At 41.5% G+C, this 23323-nt stretch overlaps 2 protein-coding genes across 8 annotated transcripts in view; one reads left to right on the plus strand and one right to left on the minus strand.

Annotated features, from left to right (window-relative positions):
• Window positions 1-2693, plus strand: part of cc2d1b (coiled-coil and C2 domain containing 1B) — a 40608-nt gene extending 37915 nt beyond the window's left edge. For 3 of the 5 annotated variants that reach the window (XM_057857101.1, XM_057857100.1, XM_057857102.1), the window contains one exon: window positions 1-2689. In XM_057857101.1, the coding sequence (XP_057713084.1) occupies window positions 1-12 (12 nt within the window). In that variant the 3' untranslated portion in view covers window positions 13-2689. The other 2 variants (XM_057857104.1, XM_057857103.1) reach the window with 2 other exon arrangements.
• LOC130929704 (uridylate-specific endoribonuclease C-like) lies at window positions 972-23223 on the minus strand. Of its 3 annotated transcripts, none has more exons than XM_057857105.1 (7): window positions 23171-23223; window positions 14581-14680; window positions 14362-14473; window positions 4879-5000; window positions 4707-4819; window positions 4496-4649; window positions 972-4426 (listed from the first exon to the last, which is right to left on the minus strand). In XM_057857105.1, the coding sequence occupies exons 1-7, from the start codon at window positions 23179-23181 to the stop codon at window positions 4166-4168; spliced, it is 873 nt and encodes a 290-aa protein (XP_057713088.1). In that variant the 5' UTR covers window positions 23182-23223; the 3' UTR covers window positions 972-4165. The 3 variants fall into 3 exon arrangements, with proteins under 3 accessions (XP_057713088.1, XP_057713091.1, XP_057713090.1); XM_057857108.1 differs by having other exon boundaries at window positions 14577-14680; window positions 23171-23188; XM_057857107.1 differs by lacking the exon at window positions 23171-23223 and adding an exon at window positions 21811-21922 and having other exon boundaries at window positions 14577-14680.
• Between the last annotated feature and the right edge of the window lie 100 nt (window positions 23224-23323).

A 23323-nucleotide genomic window follows, 5' to 3' on the forward strand; every position in this document is an offset into this window, starting at 1 on the left:
CTTCTCGTCTAGAGCGACTTGTCTTCAAATGCGCTTTGCGGACGGCCAGGTGGAAAGTGACCAACCATACTCAGGAGGCATTCTTTGAGAATGTTTGCACAACGGCAAGACACACGGTGGTCAGCATCTCACATTAAGGACTGTTGTACAAGCGCAAGTGGTGTCTATGCACTAAACATACCAAAGTAATCCATGTTGCTGTATGAAATGTCATGGCTCAGAGTAATATATTAGCACATTACAGCGGAAAGAGCAAAAAAAAAAAACGCATAAAGTCGAACTGATCCTCCAATTACGGTACAATTTAAAATGATATATAACTGACTGCATGGGTGACAGGGAAGTGCATAAGAATTATTTAACATGTCAGTTAAAAAAAAAAAAAAAATCATTGAGTTAGACTAAATTCAAAAGTTGATTCTGAAACGAAAAGTACATTTGCAGATGATAATGATCTGCAATGACAATTTAGCTAGCACATTTCATTCTTGTAACACTGTTAAAAATAAGTTTGTAATTTCGCTTACACAACTTCAGGAATACTGGCAGTTGAATTTTGTTTTGGTGCCTTTGACAGCAATGGACGTCATCGAGTTAATAACATCTAAAATAGCATGTGGCTAGTACTTAGACTTGACAGTGGTCAACCCCCACTCACGCTTGGCCTAATAATCCAATGATTGCTGTGGAAGAGGTCTCACTCCTGTCACAGCCATGTTGTTTACTACTAAAGGCGCAAAAAAGACTTAATTTATGAGCGCTAGTTACAATATTCAGAAGTCATGAAAAATTGGTGTGAAAGGGGCTATTAAACCTGTAATGTAGATTGCAAGATAAAGCCATAATGGCGAAAAAGCCTGTTGAGTTTCTGAACTTGAAACAGTCATTGTATATCAAAGCATGTTTACAGCAGTCACAACTGTTACATTTAACAGTGGATCATCAAAAAAAAAAATCGAAATAAAAGATTTTACTTATTTTCTGTCTGTTCTTTCACTATATGGACAAAAAAATGAGAGCTGGTGTATTTTATTACAGAATGCTTAAAATGGTATACAAAAACCTGTTTCTCAATACAAAAAGGTAGCTATCAATGTTGTGCACTTTAAAGCGCACCCAAAAGCCTTCGTTTCTCAAAAATGTGCCTTATACCGTGGTACTTCTACTTACTACATGAATTGATTCTGGAAGTTGTCTCATAACCTGAAAATTTAGTAAATATGTTTTACATGTAAAATGCCATAATCCCTTCCAAGCACTACTGACACGCCACATTAAATTTTATAATTGGGGTAAAACCGGAATAAACTAATTTGAATCATTCTATATACTTAACCGTTACTACCTGTAATGAAGTGGATAATAGAACAAAATGCAAAAAATCTTTAGTATGTTTCTGTTTGTATCTAAACAAGCTGAAAGCGCACGGTAGTTCTTTGGGTGTCAAATTCACCTCTTGTAGCACATTTCGCCGGTGTAGCACATTTTGGCAAAACACCAGTTTTGTCATACTCTCGTCTAGTCTCATCCAGTCTTTCCTGTTCATTTTGCTTTTTTTCCTGCTCATTTTGTGAAATATCGACGTTGCTGTCATGCTCATAATTTTTCTTCTCAGGTTCAAATTGAAAGGGTTGACCAGATGACATGATTATCTCGCTAGTCATTCTGTAAGCCCGGCAGCGTAACCTTGTGACGTCAACAACAATGGCCACCAACTAGTTAAATTTTACAAATTGTATGAAAACGAAAACGTCGAGAGGGGTTTCAATATCAAATTATTTTAAATCATGATACAGTTGATCTTTTAAAAAATACAAGTCTTTCTATCCATGGATCCCTTTAAGTACAGTGGTACCTCTACTTATGAACATCTCTACGTGTGGAATTTTCAGGTTACGACATGCCCCAGCAGGAAAATATTGCCTCTTGTTACACAATTTCAGGATATGAAAGGCAAAAATAGTGTATGGGCTGCTACTTGTAGCTCCCAGTTTACTGAACATAACAAACTTATAGTTGCTCTGCCGTTGGCTATTGCCTAGCATCTTCCGGGCCTCCGATTGCTGAAGAGGGACCTCTACTGTATGTGTACATGCGTTTCCCAGCGTCCTCTTCATTAGCCCCTCGGGCAATGAGGTTTCTGACAGCTTTACGAGAGTAGCTTTTACTCTTTACTATATATACAATTATTGTGCAATAATCCAATTGTAAAAATTGTTTATAAAAGATGTCTGAACTTGGTGGGGCTTGGAATGGATCAGGACATTTACATGGAAAATGAGTCTACTGACAGAATCAATTTCATAAGTAGAGGTACAACCAAGGGCGTAGATTTGGTCTCAACATTGGTAGTGACGCTATAACAGCATAACCTGCATATACACTTTTTGCTGGGAACGGGACATTTATAAGACCAAACAGACTGGGTGAACGGGGGTCAGGGCTACATTTCTCAGAGATATGCTGTTGTGTTGCCTATGCAAAAATGTAAAATAAATTCATGGGGGAAATCCCAACTTCATATCAAGGAAATTTACAATGGTTGTGTTTTTGTGTGATTTTTTTAAAGAAATGTCTGCATAGGCTGCAAATAATTTTTCAATGAATGATGGAGAAAATATATTTTAATTAATGAAAAAATGCACAATTGAATTAACGTTAATGGTAGAAAACACATACATTACAGGAGGACACGTTAATCTGCTTCCTATTCGAGTTGCAGGTTAGCAAGTTCACGGTTTAATGGTATGCTAATTGTGATGCAGGTTGGGCTTTCAGTTGCAAAATTAATGGCATGTTCCCCACCTCCACAACATTGACGTTTACTAACAGTGGCTGCTGGCCATAAAAAAAAAAATTCTAATATCTCTCGTCTTTGAAAGGGGTGGGGGAAGCGGCATGTTGACATGTATTTCTGTCGGAGTTGTGTGAGTGTGCGTGCTTGCTTGTTCTAGTCATCAGCCAATCAGACGTGCGTTTGAGGGGGAAAAAATGGACCGGCACATTCTGCAGGTGAAAAGGGGTAAGTGTATGTCTGAACATAATACAGTAATTCACTTACCGTAATTTTCGGACTATAAGCCGCTACTTTTTTCCCCCTCATTTTGAATCCTGAGGCTTATAGTCTAGTGCGGCTTATTTGTTGATTTGGTTTAATAGGTAACAATGTGACAGCAGTGTCATAAGAATGACATCATGGGCATTAATGAACGCTTATGAGAGATGTCATTAAGTGTCATCCGGCAAATTATGTCACTAACTCAATTTATGTCCAGCTCAGATCTTCTTTTACATCTGTTCAAAAGTGAGGTAATTTGCCGGATGACACAAAATGACATTTGTCAAAAGCATTTATTAATGCTCATGGCAGTGTCAGGTCATAATTATGATGGTCTTATGGCGCCACTGTCAAATCAAGTGTTACCAAATTCCCTAACTAGCAATGAATGAAACAACTAGAACAGTAACTGAAGAAATAATTAGCACAGAACATTAATTTTGATTTATTTACATCTGTAGCGCTGCAATACATGCTAGGAAGCATGTTGGACGACAACAGTGTTGGCAGCAGAGGTTGACAGTCTACCCCAAGGGAACAGTGATAGCTAAATTGAAGCTTCTTGAAGCAATGAAGCTTTGCAGCCAATTGGTTTCATGGGGGTTCATTTAGTATGAGTCTTATGAGTTGATATCTTTTGGTGTAAATATTTCATTATACAGGAGGACAGCTGCGGCTTATCTCTGAACAAATGCCGTTGGTGTCAGATTTGGTGGGTGGCGGCTTATAGTCAGATGCACCTTATGGTGCGAAAATTACAGTAATAATGGGTCATTTCTATTCTTGCAACATATGGGAAGACACTTTATATGATTATCGTTAATAATGATCATCAATTATAATTATATAATTTAACTAAAGTTGCTTCAAAGTTGGTGGGGAAAATTTCAGCATCCTGAAAAGTTGGTAGTGTTATGTCCCGACGCAAACCTACACCCTTGGATACAACTATCTCGAGACCGTGCAAAGTTGCCTCTGTTTTTGGAAGTCAAAATATGGCCACCCTAATCTGAAACATTTAATATCATGAAAAAAAAGATTTGTGTGTGTAGAAATTTTTGGGAATAAACTGTAGAGTATTTTGAGAAGGAAAAAATTTCGACCAAATTACAAGTCACGGTGGTTGCTGCTGAGGAGCTTGGGGTAAGACGACCCAATGGAGCGTCCGTGTCTGTGGACCACCAGCTCCAGCACGTACTCATCCACCTTCACTTCCAGCGCGGTGCTCTTGTCTCCGGATGCCAGGAAGACGATGGTGAAAATCGCCACCTCAAATTCGGGGCTCACCCCTACAAAGGAGCCCCCTACTGGCTTGAGCAGGCCTTTCCAGCTGAACTGCAAGTTGAGCACATGATCGTCTTCGTCAGGCTGGGGGGAAAAAAAAAAAAGAGCCTTCTTGATCATCTGAGAAACAAACTCTAAAACAACTTGTCTTACAGTGTTTTTGTTGTCTCTGGCTTTGTAGCCTTTATAGTCAATGTTGCCGTGCTTCTCTTGCAGGTAAAACTGTACCCAGTTGTGAAGGCCCGTAATCTCTTGACCCTGCTTGGTCTCGCCAACAAACACGTGTTCGAATCCGCACGAGTCCTCCCTGCACAAGATCACAATTTTTTGCAATTCCTGTCGTTTTTCCAGGATAAACACTCACCCTCCACTTCTGTCACGGTGGTACAGACGAAACCAAATGTCGTAGAGTTGCTTCTTGAAGCCCTCAACATCAGGTGGCGACTGTCTCTTCTCGACCAGATACTGATGAGCGCACTGCAAAGCAAAACACGCTTACCTTTCTCAGCACATTAGCGGTCGTACCGTCTTTGCACCTTCATGACGTCCGTCTCCAGGATAGCGTCCAGGAACCTGCGGTTCTCCCGAAGTTCCTCTCGCGTCACCGATTCGGACACGCCCGTGGACATCTCGTAGTTGTCCAGCAAGTTGATGAAGTCTGATGTTCACACAGATCAGATGTTTCAATTTTATTTTGCGAGTTTGCTGGCCCAATTGTGAGCAAAGAGACTTGGATTTAGATCTGCCATACTGTAATTTTTGCACGATATGGCGCACCTGTCTATAAGCCGCCACCCACCAAATGTGACACGAAAGGGGCATTTGTTTATAGATAAGCCTCAGTGGACTAAAAGCTGCAGCTGTCCTCACTGTATTATGGGATATTTACACCAAAAGATATTAACCAGTAACACTTTGACAGCGGCATCATGTGACTGTCATAAGACCAAATGAACCACTATAGAGCTTTGAACCAATTGGCTGCAAAGTTTCATTGCTTCAAGAAGCTTCATTTGGCCATCACTACTCCCTTAGGGGAGACAGTCAACCTCTGCTGACAACACTGTTGTTGTCCAACATGCCTCCTAGCATGCATTGCAGCGCTACAGGTGTAAATAACAATTAAAATTCATGTTCTGTGCTAATTATTTCTTCAATTACTGTTCTACTTGTTTTGTTAATTGCTATCTATAGCAATGGTAGCACAGTATTTGACAGGGGCGCCATAAGAATATCATTTGACAAGCAATCATGACATGACACTGTCATGAGCATTAATGAATGCTTATAACAGATGTCATTTGGTGTTATCTGACAAATCATCTCACTTTTGAATGGATGTAAAAGATCAGAGCTGGGAGTTAGTGACATAATTTGCCGGATGACACTTAATGACATCTGTAATAAGCATACAGTAATGCCCATGATAGTGCCATGTCATAATTATGACGGTCTTTTGACAGTCTTATGATGCCGCTGTCAAATAAAGTGTCACATATTAACCAAAATAGATCAACAAATAAGACGCACTGGACTAGAAGCCGCAGGATTCAAAATGAAAGAAAAAATAGTAGCGTCTTATAGTCCAAAAATTACGGTAATTGGTGGCATCTCTCTGTAGACTTTGGTTTAAAGTGGCTTTCACTCATTTTAAAAGGCTTGTACTTCCTGCAGTGTTCTTCTGAAACAGCTTTCCTGTTATCCTTTCTGATCAATTTAGGGGTACTTAAAGGGTTAATTCCGGAAATTCGGGTTACGTCGCCAGCGTAGAAACGGAATTGGTTCGTGACCCAGCCGGCTACGTCTAGTGACAGGCAAAACAATGAATGCTTATCAATTTAAAGTACAGAATTAACCTTCCTATTGGCATGAATACAGTAGAATAAGAGCTTTTTGTTCAACTAAAACTTGTGAGGTAAAATCATTATCAATCATATATCATCATATCAATGTACATGTGTATATATACAGAGGCGTAGCAAGGGTCCCTGGGGACCCAAGGCAACAAGCAACATGGGGCCTTTCGAGCGTGTGCAAGTAAAGGGGACATGCACATGTGTATGTATAAAGGCTTTAGACATACCGTATTCTACTGACTTGATGGTAAGTTATATTGCTTTTACTTAGTAAGGATAACATTCTGGCACAGAAGTCCATCCATCCATCCATTATCTTCCGCTTGTTCCGGGGTCGGGTCGCGGGGGCAGCAGCTTTAACAGGGAAGCCCAGACTTCCCTCTCCCCAGCCACTTCAACCAGCTCCTCCGGCGGGATCCCAAGGCGTTCCCAGGCCAGCCGAGAGACATAGTCTCTCCAGCGTGTCCTGGGTTGTCCCCGGGGCCTCCCGCCGGTGGGACATGCCCGGAACACCTCTCCAGGGAGGCGTCCGGGAGGCATCCGAACCAGATGCCCGAGCCACCTCACCTCTCTACGCGGAGGAGTAGCGGCGCGACGCCAAGTCCCTCCCGGATGACCGAGCTTCTCACCCTATCTCTAAGGGAGAGCCCGGACACCCTGCGGAGGAAACTCATTTCGGTCGCTTGTATCCGGGATCTTGTTCTTTCGGTCACGACCCAAAGCTCGTGACCATAGGTGAGGGTAGGAACGTAGATCGACTGGTAAATCGAGAGCTTTGCCTTTCGGCTCAGCTCCTTCTTCACCACTACGGACCGGTGCAGAGTCAGCATTACTGCAGACGCCGCACCGATTCGCCTGTCGATCTCCCGCTCCCTCCTACCGTCACTCGTGAACAAGAACCCAAGATACTTGAACTCCTCCACTTGGGGCAGGATCTCATCCCCGACCCGGAGAGGGCACTCCACCCTTTTCCGACTGAGGACCATGGTCTCGGATTTGGAGGTGCTGATCTTCATCCCAACCGCTTCACACTCAGCTGCGAACCGCTCCAGTGAGAGTTGGAGGTCACGGCTTGATGAAGCCAACAGCACTAAATCATCTGCAAAAAGCAGATTCAATGCTGAGGTCACCAAACCGGACCCCCTCAACGCTTCGGCTGCGCCTAGAAATTCTGTCCATAAAAATTATGAACAAAATCGGTGACAAAGGAAAGCCTTGGCGGAGTCCAACCCTCACTGGGAACGAATTCGACTTACTGCCGGCAATGCGGACCAAACTCTGACACCGGTCGTACAGGGACCGAACAGCCCTTACTAAGGGGCTCGGTACCCCGTACTCCCGGAGCACCCCCCACAGGACTCCCCGAGGCACACGGTCGAACGCCTTCTCCAGATCCACAAAACACATGTAGACTGATCGGGCGAACTCCCATGCACCCTCGAGGACCCTGCCGAGGGTGTAGAGCTGGTCCACTGTTCCACGGCCGGGACGAAAACCACACTGCTCCTCCTGAATCCGAGATTCGACTTCTCGGCGGACTCTCCTCTCCAGCACCCCTGAATAGACTTTACCAGGGAGGCTGAGGAGTGTGATCCCTCTATAATTGGAACACACCCTCCGGTCCCCCTTCTTAAAAAGGGGGACCACCACCCCGGTCTGCCAATCCAGAGGCACTGTCCCCGATGTCCACGCGATGTTGTAGAGACGTGTCAGCCACGACACCCCTACAACATCCAGAGCCTTTAGGAACTCCGGGCGGATCTCATCTACCCCCGGAGCCTTGCCACCGAGGAGCTTTCCAACCGCCTCAGTGACTTCAACCCCAGAGATCGAAGAGCCCACCACGGAGTCCCCAGACTCTGCTTCCTCATAGGAAGGCGTGTCGGTGGAATTGAGGAGGGCCTCGAAGTATTCTCCCCACCGGCTCACGACGTCCCGAGTCGAGGTCAGCAGTACACCATCTTCACTATACACAGTGTTAATGGTGCACTGCTTTCCCCTCCTCAGGCGCCGGATGGTGGGGCAGAATTTCCTCGAAGCTGTCCGGAAGTCGTTTTCCATGGCCTCGCCGAACTCCTCCCATGTTTTGCCTCGGCGACCGCCGAAGCTGCAGTCCGCTTAGCCAGCCGGTACCTGTCAGCTGCCTCCAGAGTCCCACAGGCCAAAAAGGCCCGATAGGCCTCCTTCTTCAGCTTGACGGCATCCCTTACCGCTGGTGTCCACCAGAGGGTTCGGGGATTGCCGCCACGACAGGCACCAACCACCTTACGGCCACAGCTCTGATCGGCCGCCTCAACAATGGAGGTGCGGAATATGGCCCACTCGGACTCAATGTCCCCCACCTCCACCGGGACAAGGGAGAAGTTCTGCCGGAGGCGGGTGTTGAAACTCTTTCTGACAGGGGATTCTGCCAGACGTTCCCAGCAGACCCTCACAATATGTTTGGGCCTGCCAGGTCTGGCCAGCATCTTCCCCCGCCATCGGAGCCAACACACCACCAGGTGGTGATCAGTTGACAGCTCCGCCCCTCTCTTCACCTGAGTGTCAAAAACATGCGGCCGCAAGTCCGATGACACGATTACAAAGTCAATCATCGAACTGCGGCCTAGGGTGTCCTGGTGCCAAGTGCACATATGGACACCCCTATGTTTGAACATGGTGTTCGTTATAGACAAACCGTGACGAGCACAGAAGTCCAATAACAGAACAGCACTCGGGTTCTGATCGGGGGGGCCGTTCCTCCCAATCACGCCCCTCCAGGTCTCACTGTCATTGCCCACGTGAGCGTTGAAGTCCCCCAGGAGAATGAGGGAGTCCCCAGAGGGGGCGCTCTCTAGCACACCCTCCAAGGACTCCAAAAAGGGTGGGTATTCTGAACTGCTGTTCGGTGCATAAGCGCAAACAACAGTTAGAACCCGTCCCCCCACCCGAAGGCGGAGGGAGGCTACCCTCTCGTCTACCGGGGTAAACCCCAACATACAGGCGCCAAGCCAGGGGGCAATAAGTATGCCCACACCTGCCCGCCGCCTCTCACCATGGGCAACTTCAGAGTGGAAGAGAGTCCAACCCCTCTCGAGAGGATTGGTACCAGAACCCAAGCTGTGTGTGGAGGAGAGTCCGACTATATCTAGTCGGAACTTCTCTGCCTCACAACCCAGCTCAGGCTCCTTCCCTGCCAGAGAGGTGACATTCCATGTCCCAAGAGTTAGCTTCAGCAGCTGGGGGTCGGAACGCCAAGGCCCCCGCCTTTGGCTGCCGCCCAACTCCCTATGCACCCGACCCCTTTGGCCCCTCCCACAGGTGGTGAGCCCATGGGAAGGGGAACCCACGTTGCCTTTTCGGGCTGAGCCCGGCCGGGCCCCATGGTGACAGGCACGGCCACCAGACGCTTGCCTTCGAGCCCCACCTCCAGGCCTGGCTCCAGAGGGGGGCCCCGGTAACCCGCGTCCGGGCAAGGGAAACTGGGGTTCATTAATGTTGCTCATCATAAGGGGTCTACTGGCACAGAAGTGAATCATGTAACATCTTATCAGTTTGGTTGATCAGTGTGTATGTTGACTCTAAACACTGATTTTATGTTCTAGGTAACATCTTTATGTATGGAGAAACGCTAGCATGCTGCAATGCTGTTAGCAAACGCTAACAAGCTAGATACAACAAGTCAAGGCAGTTAATTGGTTTAGGACATAAAAATACTACTACTACCAGTCTGCAGTGCTTCGACTACTACACTAGGACATAAAACTACAATAACATGGTACACTCACCGCTGTCTTGCTTCCTTTTCTCCTCTTCTGCTTTTTTGTTTCTTTTTTCGCTTCCAGAAGGATAACTTTTCCTCATTTTGCCAATTAAAAAAAGGCCAGATCGCCACCCACTCTCACTGAGTCACGTCACTCGCGCAGTATAATGAACACAAAGGTGGGGGGTGCGAGTGCGCGCTGCGTGCACGTGCGGTCATCTTGGCCATAAAAGTGGTGAAAACTAAGCACTTTACACCGACTCATATGGATGTACTTACATTCGTTCATGGACACACACATCAGGTGGCCGTCCTCTGCTCGAAATGCACACCTTACGCCTATTCTTGCTCCCAGAATACGCAGCGCTTGTGACGTAGGATAACAACAGGACTGGTTGCTATGGGAACGTACGCATACCCAAGGAACCTTGCTAAAAGGAGTATTAAAATTGCTAATAAAATCATTTAGGATTATTTTAGATGCATATATTTTATATTTTTCTTATAGAGTATTCAACGAGGAATACGATAGACCCATTAATAGACTTTCTTGGAAAAATCACAGTTTCTTGAAAATCAACGTAAAACAACTCAGCAAGGACTTTACAGAGAGTACTTGGTGAGTCACTTTTTAAACAATCATGTGGTGTTAATAGCTGACTGGACTTTCTTAAACATGTATAATCTACATGACATGGTTAATGCTGATTGGGATCGATAACAGAATCGTTAGATAATCTGCCAAATGATTCCATGGTATTGAAACACTCCCAACACTTGTAGCTTCGACAGTGCAGTAAAGCTGTGTGCGCTAAATCTGTTGACCCTCTGGGGGCCCCTGCTGGCCGGGGGCCCTAGGCAATTGCCTGCGTATGCCTAATGGGACGCTACGCCTCTGTGTGTATATATATATATATATATATATATATATATATATATATATATATATATATATACATACTGTACATTTTTTGTTTCATTTTAGTTGAATGCTTCTTTTGATACAGTCATAAGACCAATAATTATGACATGACACCTCTCATGAATATGAATGCTAATGACAGGCACTCAGTGTCATTCAGAACATTGTTACGTTTGATGACACTTGAGGACATCTGGTGTCATCTATTGGCCTTCTCGATGACATCTGTCATACATGTTCATAACAGATATGTCACGATTATGTCATTATGACAGTGGCATTGAGAAGCATTCAGATAAAGTGTTGCCGATAACATACCTGGGTTGGCTCCAAAAATGTTGAAAATCACTGATCTAGTAGGGATGTATATATCTATGAAATGTGGTATGTCGCATATATACTAGGGTTGGGAATCTCTGGCATGAAGCCGATTCGATATGTATCTAGATACACAGGTTACGATTCAATTAAAAAAACGATACATTTTTAAGGCCAAGCGATTCGATACGATTCGATACAGTTTAAGAACGATACAGTTCGATACAGAGTGAAAACGATACGATAGTGAACATTTGTGTTTGTACAGTATTTAAAAAACAAAAACAAAAAAAAACATATGTAATAGCAAAATTAAACAACGAAATTTCATACCGATGTTGTTTTATTTTTTTCATGAAAAAAAGGCTTACTATTAGGGTTGTTCCGATCATGTTCTTTTGCTCCCGATCCAATCGTTTTAGTTTGAGTATCTGCCGATCCTGATATTTCCCGATCCCGATTCAATTCTAATCATTCCCGATAATTTTTCCCAATCATATAAATTTTGGCAATGCATTAAGAAAAAAATGAATAAAACTCGGACTAATATATACATTCAACATACAGTACATAAGTACTGTATTTGTTTATTATGACAATAAATCCTAAAGATGGCATTTACATTATTAACATTCTTTCTGTGAGAGGGATCCACGGATAGAAAGACTTGTAATTCTTAAAGGCCAGATGTGACTGTATATTGTGACTAAATATTGCCATCTACTGGATTTTTATGAGCTTTCAGTGAATGATAATTCAGGCATTTAACTTCTGCCCAAATGCATGATGGGAAGTGCAACCATGACTATGCGTAGTGCTACCAATTGATATATCTTCTCTGCGTTGGGAAATAACATAGGGTGTTAAGAAAAAGCTCAATTACTTCCTTTGCTTTTCCACATTGCTTCCCACGACATTTCTAATCGTAGGGAGAGGGATTGTAAAGCTTTAGTTAACTTCGAAGGCTCCAACGGCTGCCAAAATTCACTCTACTCATTTTACGCTGCCTTTTAACTCTCTGTAAAAGTAAAACGGCGCCATTACAATTTGAGCGCACCAATGCGTGAGTGGGTCGTGCAGCGCATGCATTAAATGCGTTATCGGGATAAATTTGATAACCCTACCTTAAGCCTAAAGACTCTGAATGAGTGTAACGTATTATGTAACGTTAAATACAATAAGAAAACGATTTAATTAGAAAAAATATATATATATTAAAAAAAGGCATGTCCGATATTTTTTTGCCAATTCCGATACTTTGAAAATGACGTGATCGGACCCGATCGATCAGGATGCCGATCGATCGGGACATCTTTACGATATGACCATCATTTTGTTGGATGGGATTGATTATAAAATAAACTCCTGTGCCATTTGGTGATATTCTTTACACGCTCATGTCGGTTTTTAAACCAGTGCCATCTGAGGGATTGAAGGTCACGGTGATTCAGTCTTGGTTTCTGGCCGTGGCGCTTATGTGCATTGATTTCACCAGATTCTCTGAAACTTTTGATGATATTATGGACCGTAGATGTTGAAATCCCAAAATTGCCTGGAATTTTGCTTTGAGAAATGTTGTTCTTAAACTGTTCAAATATTTTCTCACGCAGTTGTGGACAAAGTGGTGAACCTCGCCCCATCCTTGCTTGTGAATGACTGAACATGTTTGGGGAGGCTCCTTTTATGATACCCACCTGTTCCCAATTAGCCTGATCACATGTGGGATGTTCCAAATAGGTGTTCGATGAGCTTTTCTCAGCTTTCTCAGTATTTTTTGCCGCCTTTCCCAACTTCTACTGGACGTGTTGCAGCCATGAAATTCTAAGTTAATTATTATTTGGCAAAAAACAATTAAGTTTATCAGTTTGAACATTAAATAGGTTGTCTTTGTAGTGTATTCAATTGAATATGGGTTGAGAAGGATTTTCAAATCGTTGTATTTTGTTTTTATTTACATTTTACACAATTTCCCAACTTCAACCGAATCCGGTTTGTACTTTGAAGATGAAGACTATAACCTATTCTCATACGAAAATGGATTAGTTGGTCTCTCAGCGCAATTGACAAGATTTTCTCAACAAGAAACGGTGTCCCAGGAGAGCAGTCTTCCCCGGATGAGACCTCTGCGGCGGGCGGGCTTCGCGAGAGATTCACGGGATCACTGGAAGCCCGCCTGTCTCACTGTCCTACCCGTGGAAGATAGTGGCAGTCGTGGGGTTCCTTCTGCTTGGCTTGGGAGGCGCCATGCTCTACCAGAAAGTTTCCAAGATGGCAGCGTTCAAAGAAATCGACAAATTGACCATGGATCAAGCGGTGCAACTCAAGGGTTTGCAAGACCAAGTCAATGCTCAGACTGAGAACTTGCTCCGTGGACACACGGTTCAGTCTGAGGAAGGATGGAGAAAGGTGGATGTCATCTGGCGCCAAATGGCGGAACTGTTGAGGCAGACCGTGATTGTTGGCAATAACTTAAGGGACCTGAGGTCTCGCCTTCGCCTTGATGAACACGATTTTAACTGACGACCAGTGTTGTTAATAACGGCGTTAGAATATAACGGCATTATTTTTTTCAGTAGTGTGCAATCTAATTTTCTCATTTTGGCAACGCCGTTACAGTTACTGAGGTGGGAAAGGCGTGCGTTACTATGCGTTACTATGTTGGTTGAATGACACGAGAAAAGTCAGAGTGTAAAAAATGTTTTTTCCTGTTTGTTGTGAAAGTCCTTTTTTAAAATGCAAAATGAAAAAAAAAAACATGAAAACTGATATTTTTACTCTAATTTTTTTCTCTCATATCTGTTTTATCAACAAAAATCGAAAAAAATAATTAAAAAACGAACCCCCCCCTTTAATTTTTTTACGCTTTCAGTGCCATTTACGATGAAAGATGTTGATTCGTCATCTTGTCCATCCTTCTGTTGTGAATTTAAAGAAGTCCTTCACTAGAAAACATCCAATTTTGAACCCCTCCCAGTTCAAATGGAGTAGACGTCCATCCCCGCCAATGGCAGCAAATGAATTGATAAAATATAAAATACTTGCTGTTTAGAGGCAAAAAAAATAAATGTCTTTAAAGATGACTCGCCCATCAAAATAGTTGTCGATTCATTTCATCATCGATTAGCGGTCGATTTTTTTTAAACCATTGTCGTAAATGAGTTGAAAATAAAAAATGACGTACGTGCATATGTTTTCATGCTCTTCAGCTTGTCTTCATTGACATACTTGAAGAGCGGCTCCCGAGCTCGGTCCCTTGCTACGTTGCTGCCCTGAGCAACATAGCCGGCTCGCCCCTGGAAAGTGAAATGACAAAAGATGTTAAACTCACTCGGATGTACCAAATAGGAAAGTGGACACAAGATGTATTCATGTCATGTGATTGGCAGGTGAGGTCACCTGCCTGAGGAGCAATGATGTAATCAGTGCCTGGCTTGAGGCGATTGACATCCAGACGCCACAGTTGGTTTAATACCTCAGAAAGCTCCTGAGTGGCTACTTGACTGAAAAAAAGAAGTTTAACAGGGTTTCTACAGGTATCAGCAAGTCTCTTTTAATGTCACTTTAAACTAATACTACTACCAAGGATTGCCAGCCATTCTTTGAAAAACGGATTGAGCATTCAAGAGACGTGCTTTGTCCCATATCATCATGAAACTTGAAAATAGTGTCTTATTGGCAGTGTTAATAACGGCGTTAGAGTATAACAGCGTTACTAATGGTGTTATTTTTGTCAATAGAGAGTAATCTAATTACTACATACCTGTCAAGTTGTACGGTTTAGGCGTAATTTGTACAACTGAGCACTGATTTTTAAATGTGTACTACGCCGTACGTTCAAAATCTATGATTTTCATGCATGATGTTTTTTTTTTCTCAGTTCGGATTTTGTCACCGTTTCGGCAACAAGACAATGTGGGTTACCATGCGTTACTACGTTGGTTGAATAACACAAGAAAAGTCAGACACGGAAAGAGCGAGAGTGGGAAGAGTTGTGACGCTATTGCAAACGCGATGCAAGGCTAGGTGGCTCCAATATTTCCTGACTGTAGCCAACAGCCTACAATCTACGCCCACTTGATGCGATACTAGATATCTCATGCATATAGAACTAAATGCAAAATGACAGACTCGGCGGCGTTAGTAAACAGCCGCCATCTGAAAGCAGTAGATTTCTCAGAAAGGCTGTTGTAGCGAACCTTCCTAGCAAACCTAACTTTTTATCTATAATTCTTCTAAATCGGCAAAAACTTGACTTGAATCTATCTTTAAATGATGAAACAGTTTTAAAACTTTCACATGTCGAAAGTAGACAGAAGGGAACTAATGCTAAAACGGGAGCAATTTTAACAACTTTAACAGTTGATTCACAGCACTAAATAACTTCCAAACATAGCAAAGGTTACTATGTTTTTTTTGGGGGGGGGGGGGGTTGGGGAAAAAAAAAACACATGAAAGGTAACACTAGTTACTTTGCCAAGTAATTAATTACTGTTACATTCAGGTAACTGAGTTACTAAATTTTTGGGAGAAGTCATTCGTAACTGTAATAACTTTTTTTTTTTTTTTTTTAAGATTAACAACACTGATCATAAAGATGCAGTCTGCAGAATGGAAAGTAACAAAAGCGGAGATTTTATTCTGCCAATTTGTCGCCAATGTTCCCTGACTCAAAGATTGCATCGGTAAGTTAATTTCATCAATTGACCTTTTTCATTTATAATTGGACACACTAACGAACTACCTTCAAGTCAAACTGAATTGCGAGCTGAAGTGCCATTAAGTGCAGCCTTCAAAAAACGTGATAGAAAAAGGGAAAAGGGTATGGAATCAATAGTCTCAGACGAGCACTCACTCAGACATTTTATTATGTAGAACAAACTCAGATAAAAAGCTTGAAAAAATAATGAATTAGTTCAAAAGTGCAACTCCTTAGCATTCAGAAACACTAACAGAAATGAACATTGTGGTGGTCAGCAAATGTTACTTTTATAGAGCAAGTGCAGGGGAAAAAATATATAGAATCACTCCATTCTGAAGAAAAAAATATGGAATCACTCCATTTTGAGTAGAAAACAGACACACCCAGTCAATTTCCTTTCCTTAATTGGGCCCCTGCCTCAGATTAGATCTGCTCGTTTGTCAGCAGTTAAAACAGTGCAGTTATCACACCTTGGGGGTCTGCTGGACCAAGTGGATTCGCGTGAATCATAGCTCCAACAAGAGAGATGTCTCTTACAACCAAGGAGAGGATTATCAAACTTCTTGAAGAAGGTAACGCTACACGTATGGTTGCCAAAGATGTGGGCTGTTCACAGTCAGCTGTATCCAAAATCTGGACCAAGTACAAACAGCATGGCAAGGTTGTTAAAGTTAAGCACACTGGTAGACCGAGGAAGACATCCTAACGTCATGACAAACAACTAAAGGCCATATGTCTTGAAAACAGATGTAAAAGACAAATGAAGAAATGGGAGGAAGCTGGAGTCAAGGCATGTGACAGAACTGTGCAAAATCGCCTAAAGGAAATGGGATTTTCATACATGAAAGTTAAAAGGAAACCATCATTGACACTTAAACAGAAAAGAACAAGACTGTAATGGGCTAAGGACAGGCAATTGTGGACTGTGAATGACTGGATGAGGGTTATTTTCAGTGATGAGTCAAGAATGTGCATTGGACAAGGTGATGATGCTGGAACTTTTGTTTGGTGCTTTTCCAGTGAGATTTACAGAGATGACTGCCTGAAGAAAACACCAAAATTCCCTCAGTCCTTGATGATATGGGGCTGCATGTCAGGCAAAGGCACTGGGGAGATGGCTGTGGTTAAATCTTCAATAAATGCAAGTTTACATTGAAATTTTAGACAGCTTTCTTATCCCTTCAATTGAAAATATGTTTATCATTTTCTAAGATGACAATGCATCATGCCACAAAGCTAAAACTGTTAAAGCATTCCTTGGCGAAAGACTCATCCAATCAATGTCATGCCCTGCAAATAGCCCAGATTCCAACCCAATTGAAAACCTTTGGTGGAAATTGAAAAAAATGGTCCACAGCAAGGCTCCGACCTGCAAGGATGATCTGGCAACTGCAATCAAAAAGAGTTGGCACCAAATTGATGAACAGTACTCATCAAGTCCATGCCTCAGAGATTGCAAGCTTTCATAAAAGCCAGAGGTGGTGCAAATACTAGAGATGTGTTTTGCTTGTTATTTCCTTGTTTCTCATGATTCCATATATTTTGCCTCAGAATGGAGTGATTCTATATTTCCCTGCACTTGCTCTATAAAAGTAACATTTACTGACAACCACAATGTTTTTTATTCATTTCTTTTAGTGTTTCTGAATGCTAAAGAGTGGCACTTTTGAACTAATTCGTTATATTTTTCAAGCTTTTTAACTGAATTTATTCTACATAATGAAATGTCTGAGTGAGTGCTCGTCCGAGACTGGTAATTCCATACTTTTTGCTAGGGGCTGTATAACAATTTTTTTTTTATTACCAAAAATAGTCACTTGCCCTAAACTTTTCTCAAACGACGTATCAATAAACCTTGTGTGATGTTTTTTAATCAAAACAACTGGAGCAAAGATGGGAGATGGATCTTCAGAGCTTCACCGAAATATTAAAAAATATATCTTAATATATATTAGGGGTGTGACGATACACTCACATCACGGTTCAGTACAACAGGAAAAATGGCTTTTCTCTCACAGAATTTGAAAGTTAAAGTTTATATTAGAGGCGTGCAAAATTTCCGGTTCTTAGATTATTCGCGATTTGGCCGTGGAAGATTCGAGAACGATTCACAAACATTCAAATTCCGATTATTGAATTATACCAGGTAAAGCGGAAATAAAACGCAGTCAGCGCGGTCTTCGGGACGCAATGTAAATATCATGTGCAGCTAATGCCGCTAGTTAAAAAAAAACAATAATACCTGACTGCGGCCGTCAGCCGCTACAAACAGTGCCCAGTTGCTAGTTGCTACAAACATACGGCAACATACGGCTATGGTAGATATCAAATATATCTAGACTAGATGTGAAATGACAGACTTTCCCGCGCCAGTAAATAGGCGCCATCTTAAAGCTTCTTGACAACAACACTTCTCTAGAAGGCTCTGTTGTAGAGAACTTAATTACTTTTTATCTAAAATACCCCTAAATAGGCAAAATCTTGACTTGAATCTATCTTTAAATGATGAAACAGTTTTAAAACCTTCACATGTCGAAAGTAGACATGAGGGAAATTATGGAATAACGGGCGCAATTTTAACAACTTTAACGGTTGATTCACAACATTAAATTAATTGAATGTAGTTTAAAGCTGCTGATACAGAATGGGGACTTGGGTATTTTATTTACTGTTTTTAACCGGTAACTTGATACTAAAATAGTAGTTTGGTTTATTTAGCCTGAGAGGATTTTTGAACAATTTTGGAACAAATATACAAAACATTTTTTTTCAAAAATGGGGGGAGGGGGGCATCAATAATCGATTTATAATCGAATCGTTAGGTGCCCAAAGATTCCCACCTCTAGCTTATATACCATTACACTTTTATATAGGTGAAATTTAAAACAAATTGTAAAAAGTGTGACCTATGTTTTTTTTTTTAATGATAAAATCCATTCAATTCAGTCAGGTAATATCATAAGCAGATTTTCGGGGAAAAGTGTCATTTCATGTAATTGACTTTCCTATACAGTAAATGATACTAAAATTAAGCATTTTCTGGTCAAATATTATCTATAAAAGTTGTAAAAAAACAAAACAAAAAACAAAAATGAATGAAATGAACAAAAAAAGATATAATGGGTCAAAATTATTCTGGTTTGCTTAGCCAAAACCACCCGAGGACCGAAATGGCAAGATGTTTTTTTTTTTCAAACCTTAAGCTTTTAGAAGCGACAACAACTACTGCGCAAGAACCGAGGATTGACAATGTGGACCATGAAACATTAGAGACCACCATCAAAATGGTGAGCGGAGTTTCAATTTGCCCCACTAAAGACTCTAATTGTACACCAGAACCACCACCGGTGTCTTACCAATGTAAAAAAAAATTGTCCCCTGGCAGCGGGAGCGCGTATACACTCATTAATTATGTGGGTTGTCGACTTAAACAATTAATTGAAGCCAGAAAAGAACCACAGTTATATATTTTGGACATCGACATTTACTAAACTGGAGAAACTCCATACAGGACTTGATTACAGAAAGAACAGTTATAGGTCATCCTACGAGTAAAACAGTGAAACATTGCCTTTTTTAACGTTCAGTACGTATGTTATGGTATACGACAGAAAAAAAGGATTTTTTAAATGGATGTGCCAGGTTTTAAAACCTCATAGATAACATCACCGAAACACAGAAATCAAGCAAATCAGTGCAGTGCAGTGGCTCCACCCAGAGTGGGGTAACTACATTGGCACGACACCTGTGGCTTTACCATATTCAGTGGATGACGATCTTGGGGAGAAGTATAGCCTAGGCAGCCTGATTTTAGAATTCCACTCAAGGATGATGGGAAACAAAAAAACGCTCATTTTCAACTTATAATTATAAATATTCTTGTAAGTTAATTTTATTGCTGACACTGCGTTTCGGGGTCATCAACATATTGTGCCCCCTGCCCCGAAAGTCAAACCACGGTTAATATTAACATATTTGATGTGAAAAATGTTATAGACTGTAACATGTAGTAACGTGTAGAACATGACTTCAGTTACTTTTCTGTGTAACTATTTTTACAATGAGGTAAATGAGTTACTAACTCAACTTCTCGTTTTGGGAGAAGTAATTTGTAACTGTAATTACTTTTTTAAAGTGCCTGTGACACGAAAAAGCATGTTTATTTCATGATACACGCGGTATTTTATGCCCCTGAATGATATGGGCCGCTTGGATGTGTGTGGAAGCGATCGCTATTTTTCTTTAGTTTTTTTAATCCCGCGCCATGAAAATGAGTGACTTCCGGCTTCGGTCTTGCATTGAGGAGGAGGGCGCTGTGACGTGTACGGTAGAAGACGTCCTCTTCACGCTACAGTGTACTGTTGTATATGAGGACGAAGGATTCAGCTGATTTTGCGGATTAATACGTTTATTTTTCGCATCACGCCAGCCAAACGGCTGCAGAAAAATCATTCTGTATGAGGGAGAGGCGTATGCGCCTTTTTGGAGTTTCAAAAGGTTCCCATTCACCGTGGATATTGGCCAAGCCCTACTACTGTGGGACCATTGGACTTACGAGGAAGTGAGTAAACATCTTGTTTTGTATTATGTCAAATACGAATACAAAGTAAACACTACAAACTTCCTTTAAATGAAGGACTACTTACGTTTGATCATTGATAGGCATGTAAAAAGCTCTCCTAATGTTCATTAGCAGCAGCACGTTAGCTGCACAACAACTCCAGCCACCCTCCTCCGGGGAACGAACTGTAAATTGCTCTCCGCCGGGCGGTTTGCCGATCCGCAAAGACAATCGACAACCGGGTTGTCATGTCAAATAATCCAGGATAGTTATATGTGATTTTCCGCTTCGAAGACTTTGAAACATCACTCGGTTCGGGTTAGCATGTCGGCTAGCTGTCACGCCTTCTGGTTTGTTTACATTCTCCGAAGCCGGGGAAGGGAAATTACATTTGTCTGATTTAGGTGTTATAAAACATCGTTCGGGAGGTGCGACAGTAAAGGTGAAGTCGACAGTTTTGACCATTATGGAGTAATTTTGCCATGTCTTCCTGAATAAATGCATTTTTATTATTTCATATTCCATTCAGCACAAGACTGTTATTTGTCATGACCATGCCATTTATTTAGCAGTTGGGGAAAATACTTGGATAAAAAGAATATCCTGTAAAAATATTGAAGTAAAGAGACAGAAACAATGACATTTTGCCGCTCTCTTCGTCGCGTTTTCCTCGTTGTGAATAGTTCTTCCTCGACGGGCTGACTGGTCCTTCTCAAGCCATTTATATAGCTATTGGGGAAAATACTTGGATAAAAAGAATGTCCTGTAAAAATATTGAAGTAAAGAGACAGAAACAATGACATTTTGCCGCTCTCTTCGTCGCGTTTTCCTCGTTCTGAATAATTCCCCCTTCAATGGGCTGAATAGTAAAACCGATGAGCCCAGTCTACCGCTGACGTCATCCACCTGTTGGGGACGCTAAAGCCCTATAATGGTAGGCGTGGCTAACCGGCAGATTAAAAGACTAATTTCTCGTCATCTGTGCTTTGCTAAATTGTTGTATATAGTCGAATCGTCTCAAAATATGATTCTAATTTACATAATAATGCCATTTAAGACTTTTTTTCTCGTGTCGTATGCTCTTTAAAGCAAGATTCAAGGGCGTAGGTTTGGTCTCAACATTGGGAGGGAGGATATAAGAGTATAACTTGCATGTACACTTTCTGCTGGAGACAGTACACTAATAAGACCAAACAGATTGGGTGAACCGGGGTCAGGGCTACATTTCTCACGAATATGAACCTAATTAATTGATAGGCTAAAAGATTATCAACACTGCCTGGACACTAAAATTAAATGCCCAAGTTGATTTGACAGCACTAATTAGAACAATAACTTCAGATATTTATTTAAATAAAGGAAAATATTACCATCCACCGTGTATTGCTTTATATGGCGATTAAAAGTCAGCCGACCGCCGAACGCATTATTTTTCTGGCGTCCTCCACTGCCGCACCTGTTCGGAATTGCAACTGATCAAGGGCTTCCCAAAGAAAAGAGGGGAGCGCCCCCTACTGTTTTTTGTGCTTACGCCTGCAAGCGTTTTCCCAAGGTCCTGGCGCCACATTTATTATTCTGTCATTTTTCCAAAAAACTCAAGTAAGCATAATTTGAAAAGATAAGATTGGACTTGATTGGTGAATTACTTAAAATAACAAACAGACTTCTGCTTACTTAAAATCTGAAATTAGCATCCGTTTTTGGAAGTTTTATTATTTACTGTGCATGTGACTTAACCTTTTATTTCACTTTTTCACCCCTGTTAACCCCTTCTTGCCAAATGTATCACATTTGATACACTTAGAATTTCATGATTTTGAGACTAATTCAGAATTTTGAAATAGCTTTCTTATTAAAAAAAAAAAAAAAAAAAAAAGGGATGCAAGTCAACTCATGCATTTGCAGGTTCCATGAGGAACCTTTTCTTTTTTCAAACTTGAAAAAAGGTTTCGTTAAGACCTTACTTTTCAAATTTTGTGACACTCTGACAATTGCTTCATATTGCAGGCATTAAAGGGTTAACATGTTCTTTTCTCTCTTTTGCTAGATACGAATTTCTGGTCACTTTTTTCCCCTCAAATTGCAATATTTTAGTTTAAGGTTTTTCCCCCATTCAAAAATACTTTATTGAATCCTCTGATGTATGAAGTATTGTTTCCACTTATTTGCATGAAATTTTGATGAATAAAGGAGGCTTCCTTAGAAATACAATTTCATGTTGTAACACATTCCCTAACATTGCACCATTTATTTTTCAGAATATTATCTTGGATACATTTGTTTTCTCTCGTAAAATGTTCATTTGTCCATCTAATTCTTGAGGAAAATCGTCAAAATATCACTTTCCATTTCTGGAAAACAGCCCCCCTTTTTGAGAGGGTGGATTGTTATCTATTGACTCTGGTCTTTTGTTTCTTGTGTTGTGTAATCTTTAATCACCAGCAGACCTTGACACAAACCAATCCACTAACGCCAAACACTCTCAAAGCAATCCATTGTACAAGAGCAGCTGGGCAACTGTTTGTAAAAGGAAGTGAAAAAAAAACACCACTTTTTTCTTCTGCAAGAAGCAAACAATTCTGTTAAAGTCTCTTCAAACAGCCCCTACAGGCTCGTTTACATGAAATAAATGTTATTTAGAGAGTCAATAAAGTTTCCAAGTCTTGATGAACCATAAAAGTTAAGAAAATGTGATGTTTTTCTTCAATTTGTAAGTCTAATTTTGCTTACCGTCTTGCCATGGTTGCTTGCACGAGACAGACTTGACTCACATCCTTGAACTGAAAAAGTGGGGGGGGACCGTTAGTTGCGCTGTCGATCATATGGCGTCACAAGAAAAATAACCAATGACAAGGAGGACAAATTCACAGAGTACCGCCTACC

Source organism: Corythoichthys intestinalis, chromosome 14 (assembly GCF_030265065.1).
Source record: "Corythoichthys intestinalis isolate RoL2023-P3 chromosome 14, ASM3026506v1, whole genome shotgun sequence".
In the NCBI taxonomy this organism is placed as follows: domain Eukaryota; kingdom Metazoa; phylum Chordata; class Actinopteri; order Syngnathiformes; family Syngnathidae; genus Corythoichthys; species Corythoichthys intestinalis.